This window comes from Podarcis melisellensis (assembly GCF_964234715.1).
Source record: "Podarcis melisellensis genome assembly, chromosome: 9".
Lineage (NCBI taxonomy): Eukaryota > Metazoa > Chordata > Lepidosauria > Squamata > Lacertidae > Podarcis > Podarcis melisellensis.
The window spans coordinates 43964274-43990770 of NC_138541.1; the positions used below are offsets into that span (position 1 = coordinate 43964274).

Sequence of the window (26497 nt, forward strand, 5' to 3'; positions counted from 1 at the left end):
AGTTGCACCTCATCAGAGGGGGATGATGATGAAGGGTTGTCAGGAAGCAATGAATCAGTGAGGAGGGGGCAATTTCCGGGGCTTAGCTCTTCACGTAACAGACGAAGGAAAAGGGGAGGGCTCCGGAAGTGGTTATGCTGGAGAAAACGAAAAGAACAGGCAGTCTCTGCAACTGATACCGAAAGAGCCGGACGTGCACTGAGAGCTCTGTGTGTAAATAGGAGAATGGACCTAATAAAACCTGTAAAACTGGCTGGAAGCCCGGACTCTTATCTCTTCTAGCACCCACCAATCATCCTTGACAGGAGATGATCCAGAAAATATTTTAGTGAGCATGGAGAGTAGAGGAATGAGAAATCTGCTTGGAAATGTTGAATTTTTATTTTTTAAGGTGTTTTTTTAAAGATTATTGTAGATTTAGGGGGAAATGTATAGCAATTTATTTTTCATCTGCTCACTATATTGCAGTCGATTCAGGTTGTTGAATTTATCTTATGGAATATAGTGATAAAATTTATGTTACTTTCTTCCTCTACATGTTTTTTTAAATAAATAATTTGTTTAAAATGTCTTCTGGTACCATAAGAGATGCATTGTAATTTGACTTTTTGATGCATTCTCTTTTCTTAAACAACATCCACTGATTGCATTGCTAATTCATCAAGTTCAATTTACTCAATTATCCAAGGTTGAAATATTTATAAAGTTATAAGTGAACTAAAATATCACATAAAGGGCATGCTCATTAGTATTTAATTGTGAGGAAAATGCAAAACAACACACATAATCAGACACACTACTTTTTGCTGCTTGGAAAAAGAAAAGGTTAGCAAATTGTTTTACTTGGGTTAAAAACTAAAATAGAGTCATGTGTGTACTCCTTTACTTTTCACACTGCAATATTTCACTCTAGAGTTATTTTATTAAACACTGACATGATTAATCCACTCACAAATGGTATAGATGCAATTATAGTGAAATACCTTTCATGTCTTCTTGGAAGAAAGCTTAAAAGTTCAATTGGACTTTTTCCCAAGAAAATGTGCATAGGACTGCAGCCATTGGAAACGTGCACAAAAATTTGGTTTAGCCCTTTGCCAATGGATTATACAGCCACTAAAAGAAACATGCTATGGGTAGAGGTAGACTCAAAATCTACCACTACCCATAGACTCAAACTCTCTAAACTACAAAGTTTCAGTGGCCATTTGAAGAATTCCCATTAAAACCAGTGAAGACATATGTAGGCTTCAGAATGGGTAATTCATTCCCTTACACACACACACACACACACACACACACACACACACACACATTTAGGTTTCATAAGTCCTAACTTTGGGGTGTGACAAAAGCATGACAGATGACTGACTGGATATGTATTATCTAACAAAACAGGTTGATGATGCAGAATTGCTGATTGGACCAATTTCACAATTATCTCTGATTTACGAATATTTGTTAAGCAAGGCTTCATGCTTAATATCGCCTGCAGAAGATGCAGCATTTCCCATACATGTTTAGCATTCATATGACACCTTTGTGTGATATGATTAGAAATGAATACTTCTATTGGGTTAGGTAAAGGTTAAAGGGATCCCTGACTGTTAGGTCCAGTCGCGAATGACTCTGGGGTTGTGGCTCTTATCTCGCTTTATTGGCTGAGGGAGCCGGCATACAGCTTCCGGGTGGCCAGCATGACTAAGTAGCTTCTGGCAAACCAGAGCAGCGCACAGAAACACCATTTACCTTCCCACCGGAGCAGTACCTATTTATCTACTTGCACTTTGACAAGCTTTCGAACTGCTCGGTTGGCAGGAGCTGAGACCGAGCAACGGGAGCTCACCCTGTCACAGGGATTCAAACCGCTAACCTTCTGATTGGCAAGCCCTAGGTTTTTTGTCATCACATTCACCATGGTGACAATAAATTTAATTCTGTACATTTTGAAAACAGAAGGATGGGTTGCCCCCATTTTTTTTTAAAAAAAAGCATGACTGGCATATGTTGTTGCAGACACGAACTAATCTGTATTTATTTACTAAATAATCCTCAATATTCTCACACATTGTAAGCAGAAATCCTACATGTAATGGGATTCACATACTTCAAGCTTTAATACCTTCTGTGTTCCAGCATGACAAAGAAGCATCAACCAGATGTAGATTTAGGAAAGTGTGAGCAGTGCGGTCGCACTGGGCAGAGAGCCGAGGAGGGCGCCTTCTCAAAGCCTGGGAAGAGCTTGCCCAGTTTCAGGAAGGAGGCATGAGGACTCTAACAGGGACCTAGAGTCCTTCTTCTACCTTCCCAAAGCTGGGCGAGTACTTACCAGGGTTTGGTTAAGAGGCAGAAGAGCTATAGGACTCCCCCAGAGCCCTGCGCCTCCTTCCCAAAGCTGCTGTGAGGGCCAGGGGGGAGGGCGTCCATAGCTTTGCACTGGGTGGCATATTGCCAAGGTCCCTGTGTGAACATTAGAAGTGGAAAGGATCAGATCAGAGGTCCCTCTAGCACAGCAAACTGCTTCCCACAGTGAGTAACCAGGTGCATCTGATAATCCCACAATGTGATGATGAAGGCCATGGTCCTCCCTTATCAGCTCAGCATAGATTTGGGCATGAACATTGCATCCTGACATAATTAATTTCAGTCCCTTTTCTAATATTTCCTAGCACATAATTTTATTGTTCACAGCACACCAAGAACAATGTTTTGTGGCACCTTACTAATCAAGAAATGTATTGTGGCATAAGCTTTTGTGCTCTAATTATTCTTCACTTCATCAGACGTGTAGAATATTATTCTTGATGCTGTGTGTGTGTGTGTGTGTGTGTGTGTGTGTGTGTGTGTGTGTGTTAGCAATGAGGGTCAGATGGAAACAGAGAACAAATCATGGTAAAATGTAAATGTGAAACATCCTAATAATAGAATAGCAAATTAGTACCTGTACAGGCTACATATGTTAAAAGGCTTTTCAACAGTTTCGTGTGGGAATTTCCCTTTGAATGCTCCTCTTCATTGTACTGTAAAAGCGCCTTGGGATCAGTGACAGAGTGTACTGGGGGTAAGATTAAATGTTCTGCTAATTTCTGAATATTGCCCTCTCTGACATCAGATGTGTGACAATTTATTCCTTTGTGTCGTGACTGAGTTATGTTGAATACAGAATACCATTGTTTGGAGAAGACAACATATGTCATAATAGACAATGAATGAACCCTTGAATGACATCATTAGATCCAGTAATGGTGTTGTTTGATTAGATATGGAGACAGTTTTCTTCTTTGAAAAAATGTTTCTGACAGTTTAAATATAAATAAATTACAGAAACAAACAAAAACAAACTAATATAACTAATCAAGTCTAATCTCTGAAATAGATTTCTGCATAGATATCCAGGAGTCTCCACAGACCTCCAGCTCTGGTCTCCCCATTGACAAAGTTTATAAAGGCATAATGTATATTCTCAAAATATTTATCTCTAGCTTTCCACATCTGCAGTATTTTTTTTTCTAGCACAACATCTTAAATTTTCTGTTTCCATAGTTCTGTTGATACTTGTTTTCCCAACATCCACCTTTGTGCCACTTACCAGACAAGCAGCTACCAATTAAAAAACAGCAGTTTCCTTTGCACTAAATTATATTTTCTCCATTTAACATTTATAACAGCAGTATAGATCCAGAGCTGGCATATGGGTTTCCTGTGGTCTTTGTGTCGCTGTTATGTAGCCTGCTGTCACAGGTAAGTAGTTGTTTTTAGTTAGGCGGCTATTCGTGAGTCAGGCTTCCGAGAGGGATGTAAATCACTGACTATATGATGGAATGGCTTTAGCTGGGAACAAAGGGTGTTCTGTCACCTTTGGTCTTGTTTCTGCACTTTAATTGATTATTCATGGGCACCAGTCTGGCCTTGTTGATCTGCTTTTTCATTTCAACGAGTGAGTATTGTAGTTTTTAAAATTCCCTTGTGGTGTATGTCTTTGGAAATCCAAGAAAGATGGAACTGTATTGTAGGACTTGGCTGAAGAGAATGGATTTTTGATGAGTTCTGGGTAGATGCTTGAAACATGTAGATTTTTGAAGCAGTTAGTAGGTAGTGCTTTAAGCCCATGATGTAGTTGCACAATAGAGTTAAGATATTTCGCCTGCTTTGTGGAGTGGTGATGGAGGGGTGAAGGTTGTTCAAGTCCTGGTGGAACTTCTCAAGTTCCTCTTGTCCTTGAGTCCTGATGATAAATGCATGATTCATGTATCTCAGGCAAAGGTGCTTTTCTGAATACATGCTGAAAAAACATAGTTCTATGTTCTGTATTTTTATCTTGTGAAGAAGCACCCTGATGATATTTGGGTAAAGGGTGGTATATAAATTTAATAAAGAATAATGATAAAAAATTGTTGACCTATTGTGGATTCAGTGCACTGAAGTAGCATGCTCTTCCCAAAGTTGAAGCAATTGCAGCTGAATACAAAGTGGCAAGAGTTGGGTGCACCATAGCACCATCAGAGATCATTTCCCCGATGTCTTATAGTCCATACCATCAGAGATCATTTCCCCGATGTCTTATAGTCCATCATTGCGGAGGATGTTTGCATAAAGAACCTAAACATTCATGATTGCTAGGACACAATTCTCTGAGAGATCATCACAGACTTATCAGTTTGTGTAGTTCCTTGATAATTTAAGGGATTGCACTCAAATGTACTTTTCTTTTCTTTTAATCTAATCAAGTTTTTCCATTAAACTAATTTGGACTACTGAAGAAATGTTCAGATATTTGTTTATAAACTGTATAAAATTAAAACAGCATACATGCAGTAAACAAAACTGAGAAAATCAAACAAATATGAAAAGGGGATACTACCTCCCCTCCCATTGAACCATATTCTCCAGGTTCCCATCTTTCATTTTTTACAAAGAGTTATTTTCTAGCATTTGTTGGCTTTCAAATACAAGACAAAATGTATAGGTACAATTCTTCTCATTTCTGATGAGAAATGAACTTGTTCCGCACTTTCATTGTTCTACCGTTCCCACACCCTGAAACATACTTGCAGGTGCCCATGTAAACATGAATTAGGGAAAGTTTACCCTAAAAAATTCCAGACAAAAAACATTATCATTGGATGCTGAGAATACTGTGTAGTGTGAATGCAGAATGAAAGAGGGATTAGGAACAAATACTAGATAATTTAAAGATTTGAGCATGATCTGCAATGGAGGATGTGTGTGTTGACAAATATTTGTTTGTTAATAGACAATATCCCAAGAATCCTAACTTCAGCATTTGCTATTCAAAGCTTTTTTTCATCGTAATGCCTCATAGGTAACAATCTCTATTATTTGCTCAGATTTTTGGAACTATCATTCTTACAATTCATTTGTTATAAATCCTATGATATTCTGACCAAATGCCATGGATTTAGTGAGTCTGAAAGCATGACATGGAAATCCCATAGCAACCTCTATGGTGCTGCAGAAATTATTTTTACAAGACCGATACAGTTTAGTGACATGTATTCAAAGTATCGCACAATTTGCAGAAGTTGCTGATAAACACATACTGTAGCAAGTGAAGGAGAGTAACTACAGTATATCATACAACAATGACAAACTCTTACTGAAGCTTTACAATATAATAAAAATAAGGTTTGCCTGGGGTGAACAAAAATATTTGTCCTTAATGTCAGTTTCAAAATTGACAACCCTTCAAAATAAGCTTGGGTTTATAAACCAAGATTATGAGGTTTAAATGGATATTTGAAGGCATACATCTTTACCAGGATAGGCAAACAAACCGGAAGCTTGGGTGTGAACTTTAACGTGCAAATTAATTACTGCAGGAAATGATGAGGGGTTTAGGTTAAGAATTTGCTGTTATCTGCCTTGCTTCTGCTTTCAAGCTTTCTTTGTAAGGTGATGAACTAGAAGCTCCCAGATAAGATTTGTGGTCTTCCATGCAGTTCCCAGAATAACCATAATTTCCACATGTTCCCTTCAGTTATATTACTGAACATAATTAGAAGCGATATGACCATGTTGTCTTGTCCTGCCCTGCCCTTTCCCATGCTTGCATGTAGAGTGGATGCTCGGGTCGCGAACGTGATCCGTGCGGGAGACACGTTCACAACCTGCAACGTTCGCAACCCAGAGCACCATGTGTGCGCATGCGTGGGTTGCGATTTGGTGCTTCTGCGCCTGCACAAAGCGTGATTTAGTGCTTCTGCACATGCGCAAGTGCCGAAAGCCGGAAGTAACCCAGTACTTCCAGGTTCGGCACAGTGCGCAACCCGGAAACGCGCAACCTGAAGCGTCTGTAACCCGAGGTATGACTGTAGTGTTGATTCCTGTATCCATGCAAGCCATCTATATTCTTGAGTAAAGGCAGTTAAAGGTTGCATTAATAAACCGTACAAAACTTGTTTGGGCCACTAACTGGAAATGTTTGCTAATCTAGCTAGAAACTGTTTAATCTTATTAGGCTTAATCTTGACATTTCTTCTTTCATCTAGGCATATTTTTTGATTATCTTAAAATCCAAAAGTTTTGCAATTTGCATTTTTTGTTATTTTTGTACAAGCAACCATTAACATAAATATTATTAGTTCCTTAGTTGTCACTATCTCATTTCTTCCTTCCAATTTATTGAAAGAACTAAAGCTGTCCTAGTATATATAGTCTGATATGTAATCATACCACAAAACTGTGGTACAAAATGACATGACCACCATATTACCATATATGCACCTTGTTTCTTGTACCATTTCCAACCATTTTGTACCATTTGTATTTTTTATCTTTCCCAGTGACACTGTTGTACTGAATCATCAGTATAATATTATAAACATTTCCCATACCAATTGTTAATACAGGTTTCTTTGATTGAAAACCCATTATTTTGAATGGCAATTTTACTTGTTTAATTGAATTAAATGATACTGTGATTTCTTGGCATTTATTTTTTGAAATGGGGATGGGTTGTGTGTGTTTTATAGAATTTAGAAGAGCTTGTATATACAGAGCATAATATTTGACAGTAGAATGTTATATAACATATAATGATTGTGGACAAACCCCAGCCATTATTCATACCTGAGAGGAATAAGTATGGCCGTCTGATCCACAAACAGGATTAGTATAAACCACTGGACACTGCTTGCATTTTGATGACAAGGGACCAACTCTCCATTGTTTATGGCCTAAGCCAGCCTCCTTCATACTGAAAGAAAACAAAGCATGTAGAATTGTGAGCAATAAAAAGTTTTTTAAAACCTGTGAAAATACCTTTTTTTTTTAAGTTGACAATTATGTGAGCATACAAACTGTCTGAATAACATTTCACTGGCCTCATTTAAACTCATTAGATGGTGCAATTTCTTCCACTGCCTCCCTGGACAATTGTAAGACATTTAATTGCACTCAGAGTATCAGTGATATGTCCCACATATGGAGAGAATAAATGTTGCAGTGTCCTGGTGCACTACAGTGGTACCTCTGGTTACGAACTTAATTCTGTGTGTTCGTAACTGGAAACCGCTCGTAACATGAGGCGCCTCCTGCTGCCGCCACACCACCAGAGTACAACGTCTTGTACTCCCGCTCACATACCAGGACAAAGTTTGCAACAAGGGGCATCTTATTTCCAGGTTAGTGGAGCGCGTAACCCGAAGCATTCGTAAGGGGGGCGGTACGTAACACGAGGTACCACTGTACTTTCCCACCACTGCATTCTGTCTATTTAAGATTGGACAGATCGCTGCCAAAGAGAGCAGGGAGCTTCTGTACAATTTATACACAGATATCCTGGATGGAAAGTCTCAGTGCTTAGGAGGATTCACCAAACAATGTTTAGAAATGGGTGGTCTAGTTTTATTTGTATACGTGTATTTTCATTATGCCATTTTTCTTCAGAATTTCAGGCATGTGGGAGTGAATGGGTAGGCAATCCTCTAATTCATATGATTTTTACACACACATAAATATAATTGCAAAACATTCCTGACATGCTAAATGCTCTGGGGTTTTTTTGGAGTGGTGGTTAAAAGAGGTGTCACAGACAGCTAGATAGGGTGCCATAGGCAGTGTTTCCCAACCTTGTGCCTCCAGCTGTTTTTGAACTACAACTCCCATCATCCCTGACTAGCAAGACCAGTGGCAAGGGATGATGGGAATTGTAGTCCAAAAACAGCTGGAGGCACAAGGTTGGGAAACTCTGCCATAGAGCTCCTGAAGAAAGTTGAACATTCAACCTTGGGAGATAAAGAAGTTCAAAATTGCAAGTGGTGGGCAATTTATAACATCCTCACAAAACCAATAGTACTTGGTATTAATGGGACTAAACCATTAGGAAACTGCATTCCACTCTATAATACTTCAAGATAGTGGACTCTATGGAGCCATTGATAAAAAGAAAGTCTTTTTCCAGAGCCATAACATATAAAACTGTACAATATAAATCAAGCATAAAATAGAAAGTTGTTCTTAGCAGATGGGGGATCATGAAAGAAGTCAAAGTCAAGAAGACACAAAGTCAAGAGTGCACGAGGGAGATATGACACGTGGTGTTGAAAATGTAATTGAAAAATATCATCTAGTGTGTTAAAACCTCTTTAACACAAAAGACAATTTAAGGACTAGGAAACTGAAAAGGACATTTTAAAGGTTAATTATTGAAAGCTACAATTTTATTTTCCTTGGTAAAAGCCACAGAAGACTGAGATGAAGGAGAGACACTAGATTATTATTTATTCAGTGTGATTTTTGAGATGAATAGGTTTTCAAACAAATAAGAGTACAGTGGGGAGGGAACTGTTTGCCAGCTGGCAATCTTACCTGAACCTCATTACAACAGATAATTTTTAGAATTCCAAGCTATAGAGGGCACCAAAGAGCTTTCAAGGCCTTTTTCAACCATGTTGTCTATTTCCTTCTCTAGTTAGCCTACCCTGTCGATATATCAACAACTCCAAAAACCACTGAGATGGAGAATCGAAGCTTCACACAAATGCAGGAAATGCTTTTTATGAGAGAAAAAAACTGCATATGGTTAGAAGATCATGATCACTGGTAAATGATCAAGTAGCAGTCACAAAAAGGACAGCTTTTCTTATTTCATGCCAATTCAGGCAGCATTCTATTCCAATTTCCTGATGTTCTGTTACTTGCTGATAATTTCCACATTTCATGTGATCTTTCACATGACGTAGAAGCCACTTCTGAAAAACTAACTCAATTGTAGCTGAAGTTTAGCATTCGTTTCTGTGTTATTTGCAGTCAGAAAAATCCATTTGCAATCCTGTTAAGCTGGGAAATAAGTTTTGTATTGTAATATCACGTGACAAAAATTAGGGCAGTATTCTGGCATGCAGTTCTTTGCCATCAATATACAGCATGGGAACAGTTGTGTAATGCAACAGGTAATGCAGTAGAAAATGAACGTGCTAGCATTATAATCAGGAAAACTTAATATCCAAGTGCAGCCAAAGAAATTCGGATGAAAGAGCAAGACAAGCAAATAGCTACTTCATTGTACCAGTTTTGATTACTCATTCACAAAGCGTGTTCTCCCTAACAGAGAGCACGTGTTGCGGTTGGGGGAACAGGCCACTGTGTCATGACTAGGCAAATTGGTGGAACCCGAACCTGTAAATGGTTAATCGGGTTGCTGGGGAATTTAGAGTGTTGCCAATTCGGAGGAGGGGACAGAGGCTATAAATATAGGATCCAGACAATGTGACGTCCTCTTGGCTGTTTTGCACCGGATCACCCGCCCCCCCTCCCTTTTATAGGGTGGTTCTTTGGTTCATTTGACCTTGCTATGCCTGTCATGGGGTCGTTCGCCTTTGAGCGGGGGCCTGGTAGGAATTTTGCCATTTGGCTGATTGGCTGGTGCCATTTGGTTTTTGCCTACTGCGTAGCAAATCGTCACAACTTGTAAGGTTGGCGGTTAGGCATTGGTTAAATTGGTTCTTGGAGGGGTAAGTGCCCTATCCCTCCAAATGATGCGGAAAGGGAATTCCGTTAAAGGAATCCAGGGGCTTGCCATTCATTCGTCCTTGTCCCCGGAGTCGGACTTGGGCCGTGCAAGCCCCACCGGAACATGAGGGTGAGAAGTGTTAGTCTGATTCCCAGCTTCATTTCTCACCCAATACTTGTTTCCCACGCTGGCTTCCGCTGGTGTCCGGAAGTGCCAGCTCTGTCCTTGGGGGGCAAGGACAGATAGTCAAACCAATGCCTAAGCAACCACTCACATTTTTGTATTTGAATAAAGTTGTGGCCAAAATTATGCCAAAAACCTTTAACAAAAAATTAAGCGTGAAGTGTGAATTTTTTTGGGGGGGGTGGCACTGTGGAACTCAACACGCAAACAGTTATATAAGGGTGTCACTTATTTTACCGAGATGTAGATTGTCTGTCTTAACATCAAGAATCATATATTATCCTAACATTTCCCATATATCTCAGCCATTGATTGATTACTAGCTTGGTCATAATCATATCATAGGATCATGGAATTGTAGAGTTGGGACCCAAAGGGCTGGGGCTGTCTAGTCCAACCTACAGCATTGCAGGAATTACTGCTAAATAATCCCTCAGAGATGGCTACGCAACCTCTGTTTAAAAATCTTCAATGAAGTCCACCACCTTCTAAGGTAGTTTGTTCCATTGTCAAACAACTCTTACAATCAGAAAGAGCTTTTAGTTGGGATCTCCTTTTTTGCAATTTGAATCCATTGGTTTGGGTCGTATCCTGTGGGGCAGCAGAAAGCAAGCTTGCTCCATCTTCCATGTGACAGCCCTTTAGATATTTGACGATTGCTATCATATCACCTCTCCAGGATGCAGCCTTCTGATGAAGTAACATGGGGAGAGAATTCACCTCCCGACACAGCAATAGCCACTTATTTCGAACAGCAATGGAAGTGTTAAGTTGGGACTTGGCTGGGCCTGGGGGGCAGGGGCGGGGGACAAAAGCACCTTTGAGAAAATCCTGGGTAGATCAATGGTTCCAGCAAAGGATGGAGAATTTACTTTTAAACACGTTCTAAGACAATAAATGGCAGGAATGACTTAAGGACCACAAAGACAGCTGATCACGCGCCAACCATGAGTGCAGACCAAGCAGACATAGCCACCACACACACATGCACATAGAAACACAGGCCTCACATGCCAAACCTATAACACCATTCACTGCATGCCTAGCAAACCAATGTAAAGGCCACAGAGTGTCAGGTTCTAGAGTAGTGAGCTGCCCCTTTAAGGATCTGCAGTCTTCAACAATGGGACAGGGCTTTGGGGGAGACAAGCTCAGGAAGTATAAATGAGCTCAGATAGGGGCAAAATCTTTAAACCATTTCTTGAACTTCAAGTGGACATACACTTCTTGACTGTTAGCCTTCTCCTTCTCTAATCTAGACCATTGAGTAACCTGCCTCTTCCAGCATCCACAAGGTATGATTCTCATCAGGACTAGATACTGGGAGATCTGTATAACCATCAGAATGCAACAGAGGTTTTCAACTTGGGATGACTTGGAGCATTGGTTTTCAACCTCTTTGGATCCACAACTCCCTTGGTCAACTACATTCTTTCTGTGGCACTCCTGTGGGGCTTAGGAGCCCAGTTATGTCACCCCTTGCCTGCAGAGCTAGAAGCTCCTCACCCCTTTTCGAACCCTCCCTTGTGGAGTGTTTCCTCAGCCTCCTCCCCATTCCCCTCTCCTTGGGAGTCTTCTTGGCAGCCGCAGCTGCCACCCCTGGTCTCTGATCTGCCCCTCTTGTGCCAAAGAGAGGTGCCTTCTCATGCTGCCTCACAGGGGCCTGGGAAGCACCCCCTGGCCAGCTCCCAGAGCTTTGGGGAGGCAGAGATGCAAGAGGGCATCAGAGGAGGGAGGGAAGAAAAGAAGGCCAGAGGCCAGTGTTGCCCACAGTACCCCAACCATCATTCAATGCACCCTAGGGTGCCATGGCACACTGGTTGAAAACCACTGCAATACACCTTTCAGCAATACATGCAGACTTGGGCTCTTCAAAGAGAACTTTAGAGAAGGCTGAACCAATTATATATTTGGTCATTTTTGCTGCTAATAATCTAGATTTCCTTGACCACTGTTCTCTGCTCTGGCAACAATTTTTTTAATTACTGTTTTTCATTATGTTTACTATTATTTATGTGTTGTGTTTGTTCAGTAAAGTGAACTCAAAGCGACTTACAAAAAAGAACAACACATTACTAACAAGTGTGAAAACAAGATTAAAGGTAAGCTAAAGTGCACAACTAATATGTACAGGATGAGTCTTTTAAAAGAGGCCCAGTGGAACATGTGTACTCTGTATCCATGGGGCCTCTTTTAAAGGACTTACCCTGTATAAAATAGCAGATCCAACTCAACGTAACCTTGTTAATATTCTTTTGCTTATTTCATGGTGTTCCCCACTCTGTCTCATTTTAGAAAAAAATGTGGGGTAGAAGCTTTGTCTCAAAATATTAAAGTGTTGAAATACCGCTGTTTACCACCACTGCATGAACACATATTTGAATCCCAACTTTTTAAAACTACACTCACTGACACTTCACACAAGTCTATCTTGGCCTCTTGAAGTAGGTGGTCAAGGTGAGAAATCATAGAAGTTAAGAAAGCCACAGCAGCCAGCCAAAATTTGCTTCAGTCAATGGTGATCCTCTGTTGAAAGCACTTCCATGTGCCACCAGTGTAGCCTTACAGAGCTTACAAACTGTTCCTGCCAGCTCCCACAACCTAAAAGTTGGCAATCTCAGTTCTCTCATGCAATCCTGCCCATTTTCCATTAGTATCAGTGAAAATCATTAATTAAAAAAGCACAAAAATAATTCCCCCATAGGGTCCTAGTTTCCTTTTGATGCTTAACTTCCATCATCCACATGCAAGCCTATAAAAGAATAGAGCTAGTTACCCTCTCTGTCCCCCATTGTGGCTACACAACCAGTTATACTTATCCAAGAACTGTATTTTGTTCCCTAAAGAATAGCTAGAACTAGCAATCCCATACATTAATTGTGATATTGTTTTTTTTTAATAAATAAATAAAATAACCTGCTGCACTATATAGAGTCTCCAGTACATTCACAGATCTTTTTGCCTTCTTCCAACTGCTTTCTTGTCAAGCAAAATTAAAGCACAGCAGAGCAAATCCCGTGGGCTGGTTTTTTTGTTTTGCTTTTTGAAGGGGGGTACTTTGCAGGGTAGTGTAAGAATCATCACAATTGCACAGTTCCACAGTAATTGGACTAATCAAAGCTATATAATGTTACCATTGTGGATAAAGTAGTCCTGCTCATTAGCCCATTACAAAAGAATTACTGTAAATTCAAGCCTACGTGCAGCATCACTTCCTGTGCAAACAAACATAGATAATGCAACAAGCTTGAAACTTTTCCAAGCTGGCAGACTGGCAACGCAAATTATGCAGAGAAACAGAAAGCTTTCACTAGATTCAATAGAGCTTGGAGCGTAAGAATGATTAAATGTTTCTGTACACAAGTACACATCACAATAATGAATCAGACTAAAAAATTCCAAGAAGGGGCTCAACTGCACCAGCTGGGCTTCTTCAGAGAGCAGAGTTATAATGCAAAATGATGACATTCTAAATAGCCTCATTTCCAACTTCTGTGCAATCTGTCTAAGACATGCCTTTAAAAGAAAGGAAGGAAGAGAGGGCTACAATGCAAAAAGCAATAGTGTTATCATATAACTGGAAATGGTCAAGGACAGGGAAACCCATCCTTGTTTCTTTATTTAGTTTAAAGCAGGGGATCATAACATGACCCATTTTTCAGTATATCCTAATTTGATTACCTTGAGAAAGAGATGGTCTGCATTTTAAGACTGAAGGTACGAATCAGATTTTTCTTAAATAAAAAAACCTAGCTACAATCTGTACAGTGGTACCTCGGGTTAAGAACTTAATTCATTCTGGAGGTCCATTCCTAACCTGAAACTGTTCTTAACCTGAGGTACCACTTTAGCTAATGGGGGCTCCCGCTGCCGCCGCACAACCGCCACACGATTTCTATTCTCATCCTGAAGCAAAGTTCTTAACCCGAGGTAGTATTTCTGGGTTAGCGGAGTCTGTAACCTGAAGCGTCTGTAACCCGAGGTACCACTATACAACTACATCACACATTTTAGGGGAAATGTTCACGCACAAAGTAATTGTGTGAGGATTTAACCCACATTTCATCCCACATGCTTAAGCCAACTAAGTTCAAAGACTGGCTGCAGAATGGCAGACAGAATCAGGATCCCTAAAAAAATAAAAAATAAAAGCAGGGAGGGTCAAATAACCCTGAGACTTATTATTTCATTAGTAGTTGCATTATTTCTTCATTTCCTCATACACTGGCCTAATTTCAAACAGGAACAACAAAGTATTCAAAAACAGTCTACCCACAAGAACAGTTCTGCTATTATGTTCTGATTTGCACATGGCACCTTAAGAGGATCAAGAAACGACAAAGTAGCATATCAGACATTCTTACTTTGGCTAACCTGCTGAAGTACTGAAAAAATAAGCAGGAAGGTGCTACAGAGACTGCAGGCATTCATTATCAATAATTCCTCCAAAACAATCATTAAAATCTGTTTGAAGTATTGTTTAAAATGAATGAATATTTTTTATGAGATGGGTACAATTTCATGGCTTAAAGAATTTACTGTTGGCATTTCCCAAGCTTCTGGGGGGAAATGTGTTCTTTAACCAGTGAGATACAACAGAAAAGGTTCTCTTCCGAATCTCCATATAATGTACAGCTCCCTGAGGGGGAACCTGAAGATGACCCTACCAGCAGCAGCATCATTTCTTAATACATAAGGGAATTAAGAAAATCATGAAAATGGTATAAGACCAAATTGGACAGTATGGGCTCAGAGTGAGCCTAGTCTTTAATAATATCAGACTCGAGAATCTTGTCATTTGAGAAACTTGAGTGGGATCAGATGAAACAAGTTCCTTCTAGCAGAATGAACAGAATCTGAAAGGACTTAATGTATTTTCACATTCAATTTGTATTTCTTATAGAGAAAAACGTACAGCATGTTCCAAATACATTTGGAGAGATAGGCCATATATAAGCTAAGGACAGAAGTCTTTAAGCTAAGGAGGCAAACCGGAGTGCATGGTATCAAAGGAGAGCAGATATATATTGGGAACAGTGGAAACCTGAAGGAATTGAGAAAGCCAAAAGGACTAGTGTCAGGAAATTGCCATCGGAAGAACAGGTGGCGGTAGGGCTCCAGGAGAATAGGAGAGACTCTGCAGCAGAAGAGGGAACCAGTAGGGGGGGGGGGAGCAGGAGCTCCAAGGGGAAGGGAATCGGAGGAGAGGCTCTGGGACACTTCCAGTGAAAACAGCGGAGAGGTATCAAGGCCCCCTTTAGGAACCCCCACCCCTCGCCGGAAACTGTCACGCAGGGAATCCAGGAGACGTGTTTCCGTTAAGCAGCTTTTATGCTGGAAGCGTTTCCGCAGGCGCCCACTGTCGGATTCTACCAGCGACTGACGGAGCCATGTCAAAGGGCTCCGCTCAAGGCAGAGCTTTGCTACGCTGAGCAAACTCTGAGGGACCAACCCTTTTACGCACAAATAGCTCATTGTCCCATCATAACTAGTTTCTGCTGGCTACTACAGGTTAGGGTTCCACCTGCCTGCCACTGGGGCAGGAGTGCTTCCCTAGCCAGTGACAGATCTATGCACAGCTGGATCTGTCTCATCCAAGCCCCTTGCAGCATGGCAGGTTGGGGGTTCGATTCCCTGTTGATCAAATTAAACTATAGTTTACATGAATTTACATAATGAATCCCCTATTTTATATTTTTAATGGAAGGGATATCAGTGGAGATGACTAGACGGGAATGATCCCATCCATATCAGTCAACTAACTCTTTTCCGAGTCTTTTTTTCTCTGAGAAACACACCTACAAGATACAAAATCCAGAAGATGGTGATACTTGTATACTAATTTCACATATACACACACAAGCTTAAAGCATTTGGTTAGACTGTTTGCTACCTTTGCAATTAGTTATCTTCTCTTCTAATTGATTCACTGGTATATCATATGAGACCTTGCTATAGTTCTATTATAATTTCATTCAATGTTTTTTGTATATAAATACATTTAAACAGCACAATTTATGGCAATTTAATTAAGGATATAATAGATATAACACTTCAGTTTAGGAAAGGAGGAAGATAGTTTTGCATACTTTGCTCAAATATAATATTAAAACATCCAAACCTATTATCTTGGGAGAATAATTTTGATAGTTCCACCAGTAAATTTATTACATATTTTGCATTACATAACAGAATGAACCTTGTTTAAGTAGAAGAATAATTAGGCTACTAGCTGAAAACCTGGTTTTGCCATGCAAGTCACTAAAACAAGATGCCTGGAAATCTATCAAGAAAGATGACAGATTTCTAACCTATTGCCTATGTTAAGTTAAGGGCAAAATAACCATGCCACCATCCCAGTTGTTTGCCAAACAGGTAATGGTATGAAATATTCCAAAATTTAATACAGTAGATGCTCAGGTTGTGAGCGTGATCTGTGCAGGAAGCATGTTTGCAACCCGCAGCATCCGCCACTCGCACGCGCAGGTTGCGATTTGGCGCTTCTGCACATGCGCAAGCACCAAAACCCAGAAGTATCCTGTTCCGGTACTTCCGGGTTCAGCGCGGTGCACAACCCGAAATCACACAACCCGAAGCATCTGTAACTCGAGGTATGACTGTATCATTCTGTATACAGACATAGTTAATCCTGATTCAGTAGCTCTTCCTTCTTAGCTTGTAAGTTCCAGTACTTGAAGAACATGTTGAAATTCTGACAACACAAATTAATAAAAATTAAGTTTCACAGACCATTAACACCCTGTATGTGTGGGCAATTAAAGTTTACCATGAACTTCTGTTAATCTTAATATATACTACAATGGAAACCACAGAAGTGGAATCTCTTACAGAGCCAATAGACTAGATTCAGAACAAGTTATATGTTTTAAAGGTAAAGGGACCCCTGACCATTAGGTCCAGTCGTGGACGACTCTGGGGTTGCGGTGCTTATCTCGCTTTACTGGCCAAGGGAGCTGGAGTACAGCTTCTGGGTCATGTGGCCAGCATGACTAAGCATTTTCTGGCGAGTCAGAGCAGCGCACAGAAACACCATTTACCTTCCCGCCAGAGCGGTACCTATTTATCTACTTGCACTTTGATGTGCTTTCAAACTGCTAGGTGGGCAAGAGCAGGGACTGAAAAATGGGAGCTCACCCCATCTTGGGGATTCCAACTGCTGGCCTTCTGATCGGCTCTGTGGTTATGTTTTAGTTTCACTCAAATCAATGGGACAAATTAATTGTATTAGTTGATGCTTAAAACTAACTTAAATCCCATTGATTTTAATCAGAATAAAAGCATAACTAATCTACTCCGGATCCAAGGCAATGTCTATTTAGTTCTGTCATTTTAAAATTGGAAGGGAGCTTATAAACTTCTGGTTGCATAACAATTTCACTGATTAACAGTAAAATCTTGTCCAGATTCTTGGAAATAATTTGATAACAAGGTATCATAATTAAAGAAGTTTAATTTTGGTAGAGAACACTTGAATCAGATTCATTAATTAAACTGTAGTAACAACCAGAGAAAATAACATCAAATACAACCCACCTAGCAGTATCTCCAGTCTATCTCTTTTGCCCTCAAGGTCAGCTCCCAGATGGAGAGGTATCCTAGGTAAGTGAGAAAATCTATGAACTATGGCAACACACACACACACACACACACACACACACACACACACACAAACACCACTGACTCTGCAGTTGTGCTGCATTAAGTGCCCAAGTAGGCAAAGGTGGAAAAGACCCTGACTACAACACAGGTCTCAACGATATCTGGCTGCTCTACAAGCAAGAGAGTTTCACCATTTCCTGTGTTCTCTTCCTCTATCTTTCCTCCCCCTTCACCATTCTACCATCCACTCAGGCAATTTCCTCAGGGAGAGTAAGAGGTCAGCCTGCTTCTCCAAACTTTGATTAGCATAAGGTTCTGTCTACTTGACAGGAGTGCAGGCCCTGTGGGGGAACACCTCCCTTTTTTTCTCAAGGTAGAAACTGATCCCAAAGTGAAAAGAAAGAGAAAGGGGGCACCCAAAGTTTGCCAACTTGTTCACCTTCATTTTACAATGTGAATTCCTACACACAGGCCATCAGAATAATTATTTTAATTTGTGCCCTTGCACAAAATAAAGTTCAATTTAATATCCAGAAAATGTAAGCCATCGCTTGCGAATCTACTTCTTCAAGCAGCTTAAATCAGAAATTGCCTTCCTTGTAAAGCTGATCTTATAGATTTAAAAATCTTCAATGACATATGGCTCTCAGATCTGCAGCTTTCAAAACTTTGATCCCTTAGAAACATTCCAGACCAAGTTTAATCGTTCCCTACTAGGGATCCCCTCTTGTGTGTCTAATATAGCTGTCTGCTTAGAGCTCGGGTAAATCCCTGTTAGCACTCTGTTATGGATCTTGAAGATCCATTATTGGTTAGCACTCATTTTTCCCCCTGTTGGATCGGCACCCTTAACCCTATTGGATTCCTATCAATCCAAATGGAAATCCACACTGTACGAAAAGTTAAAAGGTTTGGGGTTCTCACCACAGGCACTGATGGCTGTTGGCTATGAGAAAGCCTGAGTAACAAATCGCCAACGAATCTGGCATGGATGTAGAGCTTCAGCATCATGTGAGTGAGATGAATAAGCATCCAGCAATCAAAGATAATGGGAGAGGGCTTACCCCAGTGACACATTTGTCAAAATGACAAACACCTAAGGTAAATAGAGACAGCCATTTACCCTCGCTAGATTCAACGTACTGCTGTCTGCCTTGTTGCAGGGCAGATACGCGGGTAAACCGTATGTGGAACGAGTTTGCCCCGGCGGCGTGATAGAGGTGGAAACTGTCTCTCATGTCCTGATACGATTTTTACAGGGGTTTACGCTTGGTTTTTATCACCCGTTATACAGAAAATTCCAAGTGGGCCCAAACCTTTAAAATTTCTGATAGAGGACAATGATCCAGAGATCACCTTAAAGGTGGCCAAATTTTGCATGGTTGCCATAACACTTAGGGAACAGTTACAGATAGGTAGCCGTGTTGGTCTGCCATAGTCAAAACAAAAAAAAATCCTTCCAGTAGCACCTTAAAGACCAACTAAGTTAGTTCTTGGTATGAGCTTTCGTGTGCATGCACACTTCTTCAGATACCAAAGAAGTGTGGTATCTGAAGAAGTGTGCATGCACACGAAAGCTCATACCAAGAACTAACTTAGTTGGTCTTTAAGGTGCTACTGGAAGGAATTTTTTTTTGTTTTGACTTAGGGAACAAGCTGTGCTATTATAAAGACTAAGGCCTTAGAAGCAAATTATAGATAATATTGTAGAGATTAAGACTTAAACCATATTTTAACTGCTGCCATAATTGTATTGTTTATCATTACATTGACTGTTAATTTAAATTTAATTTTATTGTGTTTTTGATTTGTTTAGTACGGTATGTGAGTCTGGTCTGGGACCATAATAAATTCAATTCAATTCAAAACTCTTCAATGTCCTTTAAACTTAATACTTTCTGTGTATAATCATATTTTCTCAGAGTTCACATCGCAGTAATTTTAAGCAAGCTACCTATGTGTTCTGATCCACACCATATAGTCCTTTGGTACAGCGCAAACACATTATTCCATTGCAGAATCTTTTTGGTATGAATGTGTATAACGCAAATCCTTCTGGACTGCACTCTGTGTTCAGTATTCAATGAATATCTGAAAACCTTTAGATATCCTATAAATAGCTTACAGTGAAATCCTATGCAATATTTACTCAGCACTTAAGGACTCAGTTACATTAGTCAAAAAAACAGTGTTTTGAATCCATTATAAACATGCAACACCAGATGGTCCTGTAGAGCTCAAATCTTTAATATGCGATTTTACATAGCATTTTTTCTTTTAATTTATGACTTGTTTATAGTGGGGTTTTTTCCTATGTGTAGATCCATCCAAAGACTCAGCAAGTGACTCTTTGTTTCTCCCAACCCAACTTTCCTCCCCATTACTATCAAAACAGTCTCATCCTCAAACAATTAGGGGAGCATCTGCTCCCTATGAATTCTCTTTCAGTACATTAAGCATTTGGTGACAAAGGGTCAGACTATCATCGGCAAACCAATAAATCAATGCTTACTTTATCTTTCTTTTTCTGTGCTAATTCATTTTGTTGCTGATGCTACTAAAAGGCAAAAGAAGGGGGGGTGAGAGAAAGAGACTATTAATTTGCTACTGGGGGCCCACCCATTATCCAAACTAAGAAATGTATCCTTCCTTGTTCTCTAACCCATAAATTGTTCCAAAGAAAATCAAGCTATATGAACCTATCAAACATATCTCATTAGGTGAATTTTTCATATCACTCCAACTCCAAGACTACTTATCTCAACACAGGTACATTTACTGCCTTCCTGATATGATTTCTTAACATGAATGACTCAAGTGATAAGGTTTGTTTGTTTTTATCAAGCATCTTCCAAAGCACTATGCTTTAAGTGAAGTCTCGAAAAAGAAAATACTAACGTGAAACAATGTCACTCACAGAGGGACTTATGTCTTGAAGATGCAGTGCCAAAGAACAGCTTGAATAAGTGATATTGTTCTGTGTATTGTGTATAATGGAGCTACTACTGCAGCTCTATAGCACTTCAGAATTTTTCCAGCCTTCTGTCACATCATCCATCACAGACAAGGGTAACCAAATACCATGCTTCAGGGCACAGAGCTGATCACCCCTGAAAGCTGAAAGGGAAATGTTTTCCCCCATGTTACTACAGCACACAAATCAGGAATAGCTTAGGGAGGAAATTGGGGAAAGCACCATAAAAACAAAATTAATGGATTTTCACTCCATTCTGTCTACATTCCCCCCTCTCCTTACCAGGCCTTATAGCTAGCGCTTTTTCCCCTGGGGGAATGCAGGGGTACGCATACCCCTAAACATTTTGTGAATCTAACTTTGGCCTGATTGAGGGGCAGTATTTCAATATGTGTAGGAAAATGAGAATACCCCTAAACAATTGTTTTAGGGAGGAAAAGAACTCCTTAGCTATAGCTATATATCCAAAGCTAAGGTCAATAGGATAAATGAAGCAGATCCAATAGCCGATTTTAAAGCAATTCTCGCTGATTTCTGGAATATTATTAATTCTTTCAGTTTCAAAATCAAGAAGTGCAATAAATGAAGATAAGGTTTAAAAGTTATCAGCTTTCTGGGATTTATGTAGTGCGGCAATCCTTTCTAAAAGATAAAAGATATACAGTCGGGGCTCCCTCGCACTCCCCCTTCACGATGCTGATTCATTACAATGCCACATATACATTGAATCAGAAGGCTGCTATTAATGTCAAAAGGGTAGCAAGGTCAGTTTGATAAGATATATGTGGCATGCCCTATTTTTAGAATTTGCTACATCTGTTGGTGGGTTTGATCTCAAAGGCATTTGTAAATAACAGGTAAGCTGAGAAAAATTACTGATATTTGAAGCAAAAAAAAAATATCTTTACAACAAGAAGCAATTCAGTTTGTGTTGATATGAGATTATAGGTGGCTACAGATAATGGTGCTATTCACATGATGACTGCAAATAAAACATAACAGCCTGTTCTTTGAAGTAATAATTGTCAATGGGAAGAAACCTAACCTGTGATAGGATTCTCTAAAATCTGCCCGTTAAATATCATGAAAGGATTAACCAAAGCTGAACTTCATTGCTGAACTTCATTGCTCAGCCTTGCATTGCTAAATACATTGCATTGCTACATTGGCTCCCATTATGTTACCAAGCACAATTCAAAGTGTTGGTGCTTACTTTTAAAGCCCTAAATGGCCTTGGTCCAGTATACCTGAAAGAGCATCTCCACTCCCATCGTTCTGCCCGGACACTGAGGTCCAGTGCCAAGGGCCTTCTGGTGGCTCCCTCGCTGAGAGAAGCCAAGGTACAGGGAACCAGGCAGAGGGCCTTCTCAGTAGTGGCACCCGCCCTGTGGAACACCATCCCACCAGATGTCAAAGAGAAAAACAACTACAGTGGTGCCTCGCAAGACGAAATTAATTCGTTCCGCAAGTCTTTTCGTCTTGCGAGTTTTTCGTCTTGCGAAGCACGGTTTCTCATAGGAATGCATTAGAAATCAATTAATGCGTTCCTATGGAAACCGCCTTCAGACCAGGTCTGGGGACAGTCTGTCCCCCGACCTCTTCTGCAGGCTGGCGGGGGGCGAAAGTCTTTGCTCACCCCCCCCCGCCTGCCTTCCCGGGACAGCGGAGACTTTTCCGCTGTCCCGGGGCGATCTTAAAATGCTGGCGGGCGGCAGCAAAGGCTTCGCTGCCGCCCGCCAGCATTTTAAAAGCCCCCGGGACAGCGGAGACTTTTCTGCTGTCCCGGGGCGATCTTAAAATGCTGGCGGGCGGCAGTGAAGGGTTCGCTGCCACCCGCCAGCATTTTAAAAGCCCCCGGGACAGCGGAGACTTTTCCGCTGGCTTTTAAAATTTTAAAAGCCGGGGGCAGCGGGAAGGCAGCGCTGCCTTTTCCGCTCTCCCGGAAAGGCAGGCAGGGGGGAGCAAAGACTTTTGCCCCCCGCCAGCCTTCAGAAGAGGTCCAGGACCTCTTCCGAAGGTGGGCGGGGGACAAAAGTCTTTGCTCCCCCCGCCTGCCTTTCCGGGAGAGCGGGAAGGCAGCGCTGCCTTTTCCGCTCTCCCGGAAAGGCAGGCAGGGGGGAGCAAAGACTTTTGCGCCCCGCCAGCCTTCAGAAGAGGTCCTGGACCTCTTCTGAAGGCTGGCGGGGGGCAAAAGTCTTTGCTCCCCCCCGCCTGCCTTCAAAAGCCGTCCGGGGGCTTTTAAATCACCCCGGACAGTCCCGGGGCGATTTAAAAGCCCCCGGTTAGGCAGGCAGGGGGGACAAAGACTTTTGCCCCCCGCCCGCCTTCGGAAGAGGTCCTGGACCTCTTCTGAAGGCTGGCGGGGGGCAAAAGTCTTTGCTCCCCCCCAAAGCCGTCCGGGCGCTTTTAAATCGCCCCGGACAGTCCCGGGGCGATTTAAAAGCCCCCGGTTAGGCAGGCAGGGGGGCAAAGACCTTTGCCCCCCGCCCACCTTCGGAAGAGGTCCTGCAGCGCTGCCTTTTCCGCTCTCCCGGAAAGGCAGGCAGGGGGGAGCAAAGACTTTTGCCCCCCGCCAGCCTTCAGAAGAGGTCCTGGACCTCTTCTGAAGGCTGGCGGGGGGCAAAAGTCTTTGCTCCCCCCCGCCTGCCTTCAAAAGCCATCCGTGATAGCGGGAAGCGCTTCCCTGCTATCCGGGACCGCTTTTAAAATGCTGGCGGTGGGGAGCAAAGCCTTTCGCCCCCGCCGGCCTTCCTGGACCTCTTTTGAAGTCCGGAGGGGGGGGAAAGGCTTTGCTCCCCACCGCCAGCATTTAAAAGAGGTCCCCGAGATTTCCCTATGGGCTTTCGTCTTGCGATGCAAGCCCATAGGGAAAATCGTCTAGCGAAGCGTCGCAAAAACCGAAAAACCCTTGCGGGTTTTTCGTCTTGCGAGGCATTTGTCTTGCGGGGCACCACTGTACCAGACTTTTAGAAGACATCTGAAGGCAGCCCAGTTTAGGGAAGCTTTTAATGTTTAATAGACTATTGTATTTTAATATTTTGTTGGACGCTGCCCAGAGTGGCTGGGGAAACCCAGCCAGATGGGTGGGGTATAAATAATAAATTATTGTTATTGTTGTTATTATTATTATTATTATTATTATTATTATTATTATTATTTCATAATATTTTACGGGTATGTGCAAAAGCACACAGATTGTCAAAATCTCTAATCAACCTAAAAAATAAATGAAAGCCTCATGAGTATAAGCCAGTGGTTTTCAACCAGTGTGTCGTGGCACCTGGGGTGACTTGAATGATGGTCAAGGGTGCTGTGGGCAACACTGACCTCCATCCCTCTTTCCTTCCCTCCCTCTTCTGATGCCCTCTTGCACCTCTGCCTCCTAAAGGCTTGCTCAGCTACAACCTCTCCAGCTGAATGGTGCCTCTGGGGCTGGCCAGGGGGTGCTGCTTGCCAGGAGCTGAGGCGGCAAGCAGGTGGGTGAGGGAGCCCAGCCAGTCATCAGCCAGCCCTTGCTGTTGGGAATGGATCAACAATTGGGAGGCCAGGCAGGCAGGCAGGCAGGCAGGCACTACACTGGCCTTACCTGTGCTTGCTAAGTGCAATGCCTGCCTGGGAGCTGAGTGTCTGGTGGCAAAGGGGAATCTTTCCACCATGTATGCCCAGTGGTGCCTGCTGCTGCCACCTGCTGCCTCCAAAGGTGAGTAAGATGGTGGCCACACATTCACCTTCAGCCAGTCTCCATTGGGCCATTAAGGCTGGGGGAATCCTCTTCCCAGGCCCCTGTGAGACGGCTTGAGAAGGCACCTCTCTTTGAGGTAAGGGGAGAAGGCTCAGAGACCGGGACAGCTATGCGGAGGACTCACAAGGAGAGGAGAGAGGAGGCTGAAAGATCACTCCACATGGGAGGGTGTTCTGAAAGGGGTGAAGGACTGCCGGCTGCAGTCAAGAGGTGACATAAATTGGCTTCTGAGGCTTCGGAATGTGTTTCCTCACAGGGGAGCTGCAGAAATAATGTAGTTGGTCAAGGAAGCCATGGCCTCAAAAAGGTTGAAAACCTCTGGTATAATCATATTCAAAAACATGTATTTGTGTGTCTGCATTTCACCTTAAAATTACATTACAAATCTGGCCAAAATACTGTGAAATCCTAGAACAAGATGGTGAGAAGTTTAAACTTCAGAGTTTTGAGAGACTAAAGTCCAAAGTTCGAGATTGGTTACATTACCGTCAGATAAATGAGACATTTAAGCAGGACAGGAAAATAGGATTTCAGAAGGAGAGGTCAAAGTTAGAAACAGAACTGTTAGAACCCAATACTAAGAACTTGTCTAGAATGTACAATTTGCTGTTGAAATGGAATACGGTGAAATCAGCTATGATTAAATGGGCACAGGATATCGGTCATGACATTATGTTTGCTGACTGGGAACAGTTATGGACCACCGGTGTTAAATTCACGGCATGTAATGCCTTAAAAGAGAACATAATGAAAATGATTTACAGGTGGTACATGACCCCAGTCAAACTAGCAAAAATATACCATTTGCCCAATAATAAATGTTGGAAATGTAATGAGACTGAAGGTACCTTTTACCACCTTTGGTGGACCTGCCCAAAGATTAAAGCCTTCTGGGAAATGATCTATAATGAAATTAAGAAGGTCCGTAAATGGACTTTTCCTAAGAAACCTGAGGCTTTTCTCCTGGGCATGGTTGGCCAATTGGTGCTAAAGAAGGACAGAACCTTTTTTATGTATGCTACCACAGCAGCAAGAATTCTTCTGGCAAAGTATTGGAAGATGCAAGAACTACCTACTCTGGAAGAATGGCAAACGAAGGTGACAGACTTCATGGGACTAGCAGAGATGACCGGCAGAATCCGAGATCAGGGGAAAGAGACAGTGGAAGAGGACTGGAAGAAGTTTAAATTATATCTTAAAAACTGTTGTAAAATTGAGGAGTGTTGAGATGTCAAGGGGTAAGAAGTAGAGAAATACAGCTGTAAATATTAAGTTTAAAGAAATTTAATGAAAGGGAACTAATAGATAAACTGATTAAAGGGTTGCTAAAGAACTTTGGAATAAGGATGCAGCGAAAGGGAGGTACGGGGAAGTCAGTATATGTTTAATGTGGGGTATGTCTTTGTTTTGTAATGTGTTTGTCTTTTATTATGTGTTGGAAAAATTAATAAATTTTTTTTATAAAAAATAAAATAAAATTACATTACAAATAGCTTGTTAAAACTGTAACTCCATCCTAAGAAACAAAGTATTTCAACACTAAAGCCAAACATTTTCGAAAAATCTATCAGCCAATGCAATCAAATGCTTAAAGTGCTCTACCTCAGAAGTATTCAGATGCAGGTCGCAAGGCACAAGTGTGTTGACACCCAAATTCATCTGCCCTAAATCCCTTCTGGAAAAGAGGCGGGCACTAATCAATATGCAGTATTTAATATTAATGGCACATGATAGCTGAGCTCTTCCGCTCCGCCCCGCCCATCTACCATTGTGGCAATCTAACAGTGATGTCAACAACCTAACAGGGATGTCTTCCACCTTACATGTTACAGGTGGGCTGGCCTACAATAGATTCCCATGACTTCAACAACAATTTCCTTTATTCGACCGATAGTCAGAAATAAAACATTACACAATACTTATTCCCATGACTTTGCATTCCATATATGGAAAAATATGTTCTGCCTCCTACTCATTTCAATCTATTTAGTGCTGAATGGTCCAG

At 41.5% G+C, this 26497-nt stretch overlaps 1 protein-coding gene across 2 annotated transcripts in view; it reads right to left on the reverse strand.

Moving 5' to 3' along the window:
* The window catches only part of SPOCK3 (SPARC (osteonectin), cwcv and kazal like domains proteoglycan 3), a 113027-nt gene that overhangs the window by 33576 nt on the left and 52954 nt on the right, over positions 1-26497 (reverse strand). For both annotated transcript variants that reach the window (XM_081926142.1, XM_081926143.1), the window contains one exon: positions 7090-7216. In XM_081926142.1, the coding sequence (XP_081782268.1) occupies positions 7090-7216 (127 nt within the window). The remainder of the gene's footprint in view (positions 1-7089; positions 7217-26497) is intronic.